The 9719-nt window shown below is 65.9% G+C and overlaps 1 protein-coding gene across 1 annotated transcript; it reads left to right on the top strand.

Annotated features, from left to right (window-relative positions):
• The first annotated feature begins 86 nt into the window (after window positions 1-86).
• On the top strand, window positions 87-4112 carry HFE2 (hemochromatosis type 2 (juvenile)). Its single transcript, XM_021382689.1, has 2 exons — window positions 87-596; window positions 2630-4112. Exons 1-2 carry the CDS (start codon window positions 285-287, stop codon window positions 3260-3262), a joined length of 945 nt encoding a protein of 314 aa, XP_021238364.1. The 5' UTR covers window positions 87-284; the 3' UTR covers window positions 3263-4112.
• The last annotated feature ends 5607 nt before the right edge of the window (window positions 4113-9719 follow it).

A 9719-nucleotide genomic window follows, 5' to 3' on the forward strand; every position in this document is an offset into this window, starting at 1 on the left:
CATCCCATCCCATCCCATCCCATCCCATCCCATCCCATCCCATCCCATCCCATCCCATCCTCCATCTCCCACCCCACCCCCTACCTCCCCCAGTTTCTTCCCAGTGCAAGATCCTGCGCTGCAACTCCGACTTCGTGGCGGCCACGCTCAACCTCCGTGGTGCGGGCCGCGCTGCCGCGTACTGCACGGCGCTGCGCTCCTACTCGCACTGCACGCGCCGCACGGCGCGCACCTGCCGCGGCGACCTGGCCTTCCACTCGGCCGTGCACGGCATCGAGGACCTGATGATCCAGCACAACTGCTCCAAGGACGGCCCCACCTCGCCCCCCCGGCCGCGCGCGCCGGCGCCGGACCGCCAAACCTTCCCGGCGTCGGAGATGTGCGACTACGAGAAGACTTTCCTCACCAAGCACGGCCGCCCGCCGCGCTACCAGCACTGCGCCGCCTTCGGGGACCCCCACGTCCGCACGTTCCACGACGACTTCCACACGTGCCGGGTGGAGGGGTCCTGGCCGCTGCTGGACAACGAGTACCTCTTCGTGCAAGCCACCAGCGCGCCCGTGGCCGAGGGCTCCAACGCCACCGTCACCAGCAAGGTGTGCGCCCATGGGGGCAGGACGGGCCAGGGACACACAGCATGTCAGGGGTCCCCAGAGGGGCCAGGAACCCCATAATGAGTCAGGGGGTCACCAGGAGGGATCAGCGATCCCATAGGGTGACAGGGACCCCATAGGGTGCCAAGGACCCCACAACATGTCAGGGGTCACCAAAAGGGGCTAGAGACCCTATAGGGTGCCAGGGACCTCATAATGTGTCAGAGGTCCCCAGGAGGTACAAGAAACCCCATAAGGTGCCAGGGACCCCATAATGAATCAAGGGGTCACAAGGAGGTGCCAGGAACTCTGTAATGTGTCAGGGGGTCACCAGGAGGGATCAGGGATCCTATACAGTGCCAGGGACCCACAGCATGCCAGGGGTCTCCCAGAGGGGCCAGGAGCCCCATAATGTATCAGGGGGTCACCAGGATGGACAAGGGACCCCATAGGCTGACAGGAACCCCAAGGAGTGCCAGGAACCCCACAATGTGTTAGGGAGTCACCAGGAGGAACCAGGGATCCTATACAGTGCCAGGGACTCACAATGTGTCAGGGGTCCCCCAGAGAGGCCAGGAACCCCATAATGAGTCAGGGGGTCACCAGGAGGGATCAGCGATCCCATAGGGTGACAGGGACCCCATAGGGTGCCAAGGACCCCATAGGGTGCCAAGGACCCCACAACGTGTCTCAGGGGTCCCCAGGAGGGGCCAGGAACCCCATAATGTGTCAGGGGGTCACCAGGAGAGGCCAGAGATCCTATAGGGTGACAGGGACCCCATAATGTGTCAGGGGTCTCCAGGAGGTACAAGAAACCCCATAAGGTGCCAGGGATCCCATAATGTGTCAGGGGTCCCCCAGAGGGTGCCAGGGACCCCATAATGAATCAAGGGGTCACCAGGAGGGGCCAGGGACCCCGTTAGGTGCCAGAGACCCCATAAAGTGCAAGAGGTCCCCAGAGTTCCGGGTGTCCCATAATGAGTCAGGGGTCACCAGGAGGGGCCAGAAACTCCAAAGGGTGCCAGGGATCCCACAAGAGTCTCTGACATGTTATGGGGATCCCTGGAACACCTAGAGGGCCCATACTATATTATGGGATCCCTGGTACCCTATGAGACCCCATAAGAGTCTCTGACACGTTATGGGGATCCCGGGCACCCCAATAGGTTCTTCACTGTGTTAAGGGGTCCCTGACATCCTGTGGGGTTCCTGTTACCTACTGGGGACCCCTGACACGTTATGGGGTCCCTGGCACCCTATGGGCTTTCTGGGCCCTCCAGGTGACCCCTGACTGATTATGGGATACCTGGAACTCCTGGGGACCCTTAACACGCTATGGGGTCTCTGGCACCCTATAGGGTCCCTGGCCCCTCCTGGTGACCCCCTGATACATTATGGGGTCCTTCATCATGGGGATCTTGGTACCCTATATGGTTTCTGGTACCCCATTAAATTCTCTGACATGTTATGGGGATCCCTGGCACCCTAATAGAGTCCCCACTATTTCATGAGGGTCTCTGGTGCCCTGTGGGGTTTCCGGCACCTCCTGGGGACCCTGACACCTTATGGGGGACTCTGTCCCCTCCTTGGGGTCCTTGGCACCCAGCGGGGTCCTTGGTGGCCCATTGCTATCTCTGACAGATTGTGAGGGTCCCTGGGGGGAGGTTCCCTGTGCATTGTGGGGGTGCCTGATGGGGTGGGGGGGGGGAATGGCTTTGAACCAAAAGAGGGGAACGTGGGCGAGACTGGGGGGGTGGGATCCTCCACTTAGAGCTGTGGGGCTGCAGCACTGCCCGGAGCCGTGGGTGGCACACAGCCCATAGCGGGGGTGTGGGGTTGGGAGCTCCCCCAGCCTGCAACTCAATGGCCTCATGTCTCGTGGAGGGGGCAGGCTGGAAAGAATTTCTTCTCTGAAAGAAGGGGGGGGTCACCGCCCCAGAGGAACATGGAGACGCAGAGCTGGGGGGCGCGGGGCGGGGGGTGACACGGGGATCCCGGCAGCGCGCGGTTCTGAGCGGCTCCGCGTGCCCCCGCAGCTCACCATCATCTTCAAGAACATGAAGGAGTGCACGGAGCAGAAGGTTTACCGCGCCGAGCTGGACAACGTGCCCGCCGCCTTCGAGGACGGCTCGGTGACGGGCGGCCAGCGCCCGGGGGGCGGCGGCGGCGGCGGTTTGCACATCCGGGAGCGCAGCCCCGGGCGGCACGTGGAGATCCGCGCGCCGTACATCGGCACCACCATCGCCGTGCGCCAGGCCGCCCGCCAGCTCTCCTTCTCCATCCGCGCGGCCGAGGAGGTGACCCGCGCCTTCACGGCGGAGCAGGACCTGCAGCTGTGCGTGGCCGGCTGTCCCCGCAGCCAGCGCATCTCCCGCAGCGTGCGCAGCCGCGCGGCGGCCCAGGCGGCGCGGGCGCTCTGCAAAGCCACGCTGCCGGTGGAGGACGTCTACTTCCAGTCGTGCGTCTTCGACGTGGCCACCTCCGGCGACGCCAACTTCACCATGGCGGCACGCGGGGCGCTGGAGGACGCCAGGGATTTCCTTCCCGACGCCGAGAAGCTGCACATCTTCCAGGCCGGGGCGGGCGGCCCGCGCGCATCTCCGTCCTTCCTCCTCCTCCTCCTCCTCCTCCTGCTCTCCAGTCTCTGCGCTCTCCGGTCACACTTGTGACCCCCATTGGCACCCGTGTCCCTTTGGTTGGCACTTGTGACCCTTGTCGGAACTTGGGACCCTTTTGTTGGCACTTGTGACCTTGGTGGGCACTTGTGACCGTTTCATGACCCTCACTGGCACTTGTGACCCTTGTTGGCACCGTGGGATGTGTCACTTCCAAAGCGCAAAGGGAGCCCGGTGCTGAGTCAGGCCGGTGCTGAGTCAGACCCTGCCACGCACGGTGGTGGCTGTCTCCGATGGCATGCGCACAGCAGGAGGGGATCGCAGGGGATCGCAGGAGGCGAACGCTGGGGGGGGTGGCAGGATGCGCCCCTTCCCCTTCGCTGCGCTCCTCTCCCACCGCGCAGATCTCAGCTGCTCCCGCCGGGTTCCCCGAGGACGTGGACATGGTGACGTTCCCACTCCGGTTTTCCTGCAGCCAGGCACCAGCGCACGACCCCACGTCGCAGCTTTGGGGCGCTGGGGAGGTGCAGAAAGAAATCCAGATCCCCTGCCACAGGATGGGGTCTCCGTCGCCCTATGGGGTTTCTGGCACCTCCTGGGGACCCCTGACTCCTCATGGGGTCTTGGTACCCTACAGGATTCCTGGTGCCCCATTAAAGTCTCTGACGTGTTATGGGGATCCCTGGCACCCCAATAGGGTCCCCACCATGTAATGTGGCTCTCTGGTGCTCTATGGGGTTTCTGACACCTCCTGCAGACCCCTAATACATTATGGGGTCTTGTTACCCTACAGGGGTCCTGGTACCCCATTAAAGTATCTGATACGTTACGGGGTTCCCTGGCACCCCAATGGGATCCTCACCGTGTGATGGGGTTCGTGGCGCCCTATGGGGTTTTGGGGACCTCCTGGGGACCCTTGCCACGTTATGGGGTCCCCGGCACCCTATGGGGTTCCCTGGCACATTGGGGCGTCCCTGGACTCCCAGTGGAGCCGCTTCCTCCCGCTGCCTCTTCGGCCGTGGGCACCGAGCGCGGCTGGAGCCGCTTCCCCCCCAGCTCGGTGCTTCCTCCCCCACACCCCGGCGCCGAGTGGGGATTTCTCCACTCCGCACCCGCTGCTCCCGTCGCTCACCCCGGGGCGCTGTGACATTACAGGGCGCTATTTCTGAAGTCCTCATTTCCCGTCACCCGATAACATCTCCCCGCCCACCACCCACTGCTGCCGTGACTCCACAGCCCCCTGCTCTCCGCGTACCCCCGCGATGAGGGGGGGTCTGACCCGCGCTGTCACAGCCCCCGGGGCTGAATGTCCCCGCGGTGGTGGCACTGCCCGTGTCCCCGGAGCTGCGCAGAGCAGCGGGACGGACCGTGGGTGGCAGCACCGCTACGCAGAGCAGCACCGTGGAATGGCAGAATGGTTGGGGATGGAGGGGATCCCGCAGATCACAGAACCCTGGGATCGTGGCACAGCTGGGTCGGAGGGATCCGATCACAGAACCCTGGGATCGCAATACAGTTGTGTCCAAACGGACCCTGCCGATCGTAGAATCACCAAATCGTGGTTTGGGAGACGGAGATGAGGAGTCAGGGGGACGTTTTGTACTGTGAGGGTGGGGAGGTGCTGGGACAGGTCGCCCAGGGGGCTGTGGGTGCCCCCTCCCTGGGGGCAATGGGGCCAGGGGGGACGGGGCTCAGAGCAGCGCGGTGTGCTGGGAACTGGCCCTGCCGGCAGTGGGGGGTGAGCAGGGAGGACCTTAACGGCCCCTTCTGACCCAAACCAGGCTGAGATTCGGTGATTCTACGATCTATTGGATCCATCTGAACACAACCACCCAGTGATCCCACGGTTCTGGGATCTATAGGGTCCCTCCAACCCAGCTGTTCCGGGCAGACCAGCGGTCCCGATGCTCCCGTGTGTGTTGGGGCAGGGGGGTCCCCGATGTCACAGCCCGGGCCACCAGCTCCCGGCTGCAGGTCAGAGGCAGCACGCTCAGGGCCGCTCTGTCCCCGTCTCGGCGGCGGCAGCGAGGCCGTGCCAGGCGGTGCTGAGCTCTGCCAGGAGAGCAGAGACCTTTCCCCCCCCTCCAGCCCCCGGATCACATCAGACAGGAGGGGACAGCGGGCACGCGGCCAAAGCCCCGTTGATGCCAAGGCTGCATTGACGTCAGCAGGGCTCCGCTTCCCGGCGTGTGTTACCGGCTGGAGGAGAGCCCAGCAGCGCCAGGGAGACACTGCGGGCTGCGCTGCTCCCGGGTGCCCGCATGGAGCGAGGGAAGCCCCGCTCCGCCGCTCGCCCGGCATCGCACCCGGCTGCCACCGGCAGCGGCAGCGGCACTCGGCGGGCAGCATCCGCAGCAGCGCACACAGCTCGGGGCTCCAGCAGCTCCAGGGCTGCAGTGGGAAAGCAGCGGCAGGGCCAGCAGAGAAGCTGCCATGTGCCAGAGTGTGCCACAGAGCTGCCATCATGGAGTGTGCTACTGAGTGTGCCACTGAGTGTGCCACTGAGTGTGCCATTGAGTGTGCCACAGAGCTGCCATGTGTGCCATAGAGTGTGCCACAGAGCTGCCACATGCCATAGAGCTGCCATCATAAGAGTGTGCCATTGAGTGTGCCATGGAGCTGCCGTATGGCTCAGAGCTGCCCGGTGCCACGGCACTGCCCGGTTCCCAGCTGCGGGTGCTGCTGCGTTGTGCCCACGCTGCAGAGCGGAGCTCAGCGGGGCAGGTTTCTCCCGGGGGTCGTCGCGTTGGCCACGTGCTGATGGGAGAAGCTGCCCCGCAGCGCGGGCTGGGGACGCCCCACGGGGACCCCCGAGCAGCGGCCGGGACGCGGCGCCCACGCTCCCGGGGGTCCCAGCGCCCAGCGCCGCGCTCCAGTCTCCCTGCGGGGTGGGCAGTGCCGCCGTGCCCACCCCTCCCCCCCCGCCGCCGTGGGCGCGCTCCATTGGCGGCCATCGGGGCACGAACGCGTCCCGCGGGGTCCGCGCCCATCACGGAGCGCGGCGGTGGCACCGCGTGGGGACGGGGATTCCACGCGCACCGCCCCGCACGAAACCCGCGCACGGAGCAGCGGGGCCGCGCGGCTCCCGATGTCGTTCCCGCAAACGCCTGCAGGGTCCGACAGAGCCCGCGCGTGGGCACAACGAGAGCGACCACAGCGCGGCCAGGGACCCTGCGGGGCCGGCACCGCAACACGGCACAGCGGGCACAGCGGGCACCGCAGCACGGCACTGCGGGCACTGCGGCACGGCAACGCTTGGCACTGCAACATGGCATAGCTCACACTGCAACACGGCGCAGCTGGCACAGTGGCACAGCTGGCAGCACAACTCGGTACTGCTGGCACTGCTGGCACCAGGGCACAACAGGCACCGTGGCACAGCGGAGCTGGCACGGCTGGCACGGTAGCATGGCACTGTGGCACTGCAGCCACACAGAGCTGGCACCGTGGCATGGCACAGCAGTCATTAGGGCACAGCTGGCACTATGGCACAGCTGGCACTGCATGCCGGCACAACTGGTGCTGCAGAACCAGGCAATGGGCACTGCAGAATGGCACAGCCCTGCGTCCCAGCACTCAGCACTCAGCCCTGCATCCCAGCACCCGGCCCTGTGTCCCAGCACTCAGCCCTGTGTCCCAGCACCCGGCCCCACATCTCAGCACCCAGCACCCAGCCCTGCATCCCAGCACCCAGCCCTGCGTCCCAGCACACAGCGCTCAGCCCTTCGTCCCAGCACCCAGCTCTGCATCCCAGAACCCAGTACTGTGTCCACCCTGCCCTGCATCCCAGCATCCAGCCTTGCATCCCAGCACCTGGCCCTGAGTCCCTGTACCCAGCACCCAGCCCTGCATCCCAGCACTCAGCCCTGCATCCCAGCACTCAGCCCTGCATCCCAGCACCCGGCACTCAGCCCTGCATCCTAGCACCCCGCCCTGCGTCCCAGCACCCAGCCCTGCGGCCCAGCCCTGCAGCCCTGCATCCCAGCATCTGGCCCTGCGTCCCAGCACCCAGCGCTCAGCCCTGCATTCCAGAACTCAGTACATTGCCCCAGCACCCAGCACTCAGCCCTGCATCCCAGCACCCAGCCTTGCATCCCAACACTCAGCCCCACGTCCCAGCACTCAGCCCTGCATCCCAGCACACAGCCCTGTGTGCCAGCACCCGGCCCCACGTCCCAGCACCAAGCACCCAGCCCTGTGTCCCAGCACCAGCCCTGCATTCCAGCACCCAGCACTCAGCCCTGTGTCCCAGCACCCAGCACCCAGCCCTGCGTCCCAGCACCCAGCCCTGCGTCCCAGCTGGCGCCGTGGAGCTCCCAGAGCCGATGTGCGTCCGCCCCAGTGCCCTGCCCCGTCCCCGCTCCCACGATGAGGTTTCTTGGGTTCTCCTGCGCCCTGGTGCCTCTGTGCTGGGGCTGGAGGCCGCTGCCCCTCGTCCCATCGCTACACAGCGCCGAGCAGAACTAAGTTCTGAAAAAAAGAGGGAAAAATTACCCAAACAGAGGCATAAAAAGTTAAAATAGGTTTTGCGAGGCGATTTGTATGGCTTCCCTGCGGGCGGTACTGGATGAAGGGCTGCTCCGAAAGTAATGCCTCCCGCTGCACTGCACCACACACCCCCACCCCAGAGCACAGCCCTCAGCTGCAGGCCTGCCCTGCTTTGCTGCCTATGAGGTCGGGGGGGGGGGATCCAAACAGCAATTTGAGGGTCTGTGGGAGGGAAGGAGCTCTGACCCCACAGTTTGAGGGTCCATGGGGGGGGGGAGCGTGGGAGCTCCGAAGCGCAGTTTGAGGGATTGTGAGGGGTAGAAGCTCCAACCCCACAGTTTGAGATCGGTTTGTGATCGGGGGGGGCTCCAAAATACCATGTGAGGGTCTGGGGAGGGGGGAGCTCTGGCCCCACAGTTTGAGGGTCCATTGGGGGGGGGGGTCTTCAAACCCCAATCTGAGGGCGAGCACCGCCCAGCACCGTCCCTATCGTTCTATAGAACGACAGAATCAGAACCCTTGGAGTTGAAGGGGACCCTACCGGCCACCCAGCCCCACCCCCCCACCACGAAGAGCAGCACCGGCCCCGCACTCCATCACTGACCCCACACCATCCGTCACCGACCCCCATCCGGACCCGTGTGCCCCAGTGATGCTGACAGCGGGGTCGGGCTCTGTGGTTTGGAGGCGACCCCGAGCAGGGGGTCCCGGGCAGGCAGAGCAGAGGCCCAGGGCTCGAGCCAGAGATGTGTGTCCCCCCACCTCCCCCCCGGCCCCTTGTTTTCCAGCCGTGAGATGCTTGTGGGACGCGAGAGTGCTGCCAAAGGAAATCCCTTTTCCGGCGCCGCACAGCGCGTCCCTTCGCCCGGGACCCGGCCGCGGCTCCGAGGGCTCCCTCTGCTCCCCCCCCCAACAACCCCCCCAAAGTCGCCGGGCGAACCATATATGGCGAAAACCGCAGCGCCCAATGGCGAGGAGCCTCCACCGGGCACAGCCACCGGCAGCTCCCGCGGGGAAACGAGGGCTGTCCCACGGCCGGGCTCGGTGGGTGGGGAGGGGGGGGATTCCGCCGCCCCCACGCACCCCGTTCCCCCCAGCCCCGCTCCTTTCCGGCAGCGAGGAGGGGATCGCCTCGGACCCCCGCCCCGCGGGAGCGAGGAAGCGGCGGGAGCCGTTCCGCGCAGGAAGCAAACCGCCTTCCCCCCCCGCGATGTCCTTGCTGGGAAGGAGACGTGCCGTTCGCGGTCCCGAAGCGTTTCCAGCCCCCCCTCCCCTTCACTCTCAGCGCTGCCGGCGTGGGAACCGTGCGCGTCCATCGCGGAGCGCAGCGGATGGAGGGCACGGGAGCAAAGGGCGGAGGAGGAGCCAGGATCGGGAACGCGCCCGGGAGCGGCGCTGGGGCCCCGAAACTCGGCCCCTCGGCGGCCTTTGACATCGGCGGAATGCGCAGCGCCGGCCGAGCCCGCGGGTGCGGAACGCGGCTGTGCGGGGGGAGCGGAGCCGCGCGGCTCCGGCATCGGGCGTCCCAGCGCCCAACAGCGGCTGCCAACGCGCGGCGCCGCGCTACGAAAGCAGCGGCCCCAGGGGGTGCGGTGACCGCGGCACGGGCCGGGTGCAGCCGCGGCTCGGGGGGGTGCAGCGGAGTGCGGCACGGATCCCAGCCCACCGGGTACACCCCTACAGCCAGTGGGGTACACCCCTACAGCCAACGGAGTACACCCCTACAGCCAGTGGGGTACATGCCTACAGCCAATGGGGTGCACGCCTACAGCCAATGGGGTACACCTCTACAGCCAATGGGGTGCACGCCTACAGCCAATGGGGTACACCCCGCAGCCAGTGGGGTGCACGCCTACAGCCAACGGAGTACACGCCTACAGCCAGTGGGGTACATCCCTACTGCTAATGGGGTACACCCCGCAGCTCATCAGGGTACACTCCTACAGCTCAGTGGGATACACCCCGCAGCTAATCAAGGTACAACCCTCAGCTAACTGGGGTACAACCAGCAGCTAACTGGGGT

Source organism: Numida meleagris, unplaced genomic scaffold (genome assembly GCF_002078875.1).
Source record: "Numida meleagris isolate 19003 breed g44 Domestic line unplaced genomic scaffold, NumMel1.0 unplaced_Scaffold272, whole genome shotgun sequence".
NCBI lineage: Eukaryota > Metazoa > Chordata > Aves > Galliformes > Numididae > Numida > Numida meleagris.

Coding starts and splice junctions, on each gene's coding strand:
- HFE2 (XM_021382689.1), top strand. CDS start 285: ATGATCCAGCACAACTGCTCCAAGGACGGCCCCACCTCGCCCCCCCGG. Junction 597..2,629: donor ACGCCACCGTCACCAGCAAG/GTGTGCGCCCAT, acceptor GTGCCCCCGCAG/CTCACCATCATCTTCAAGAA.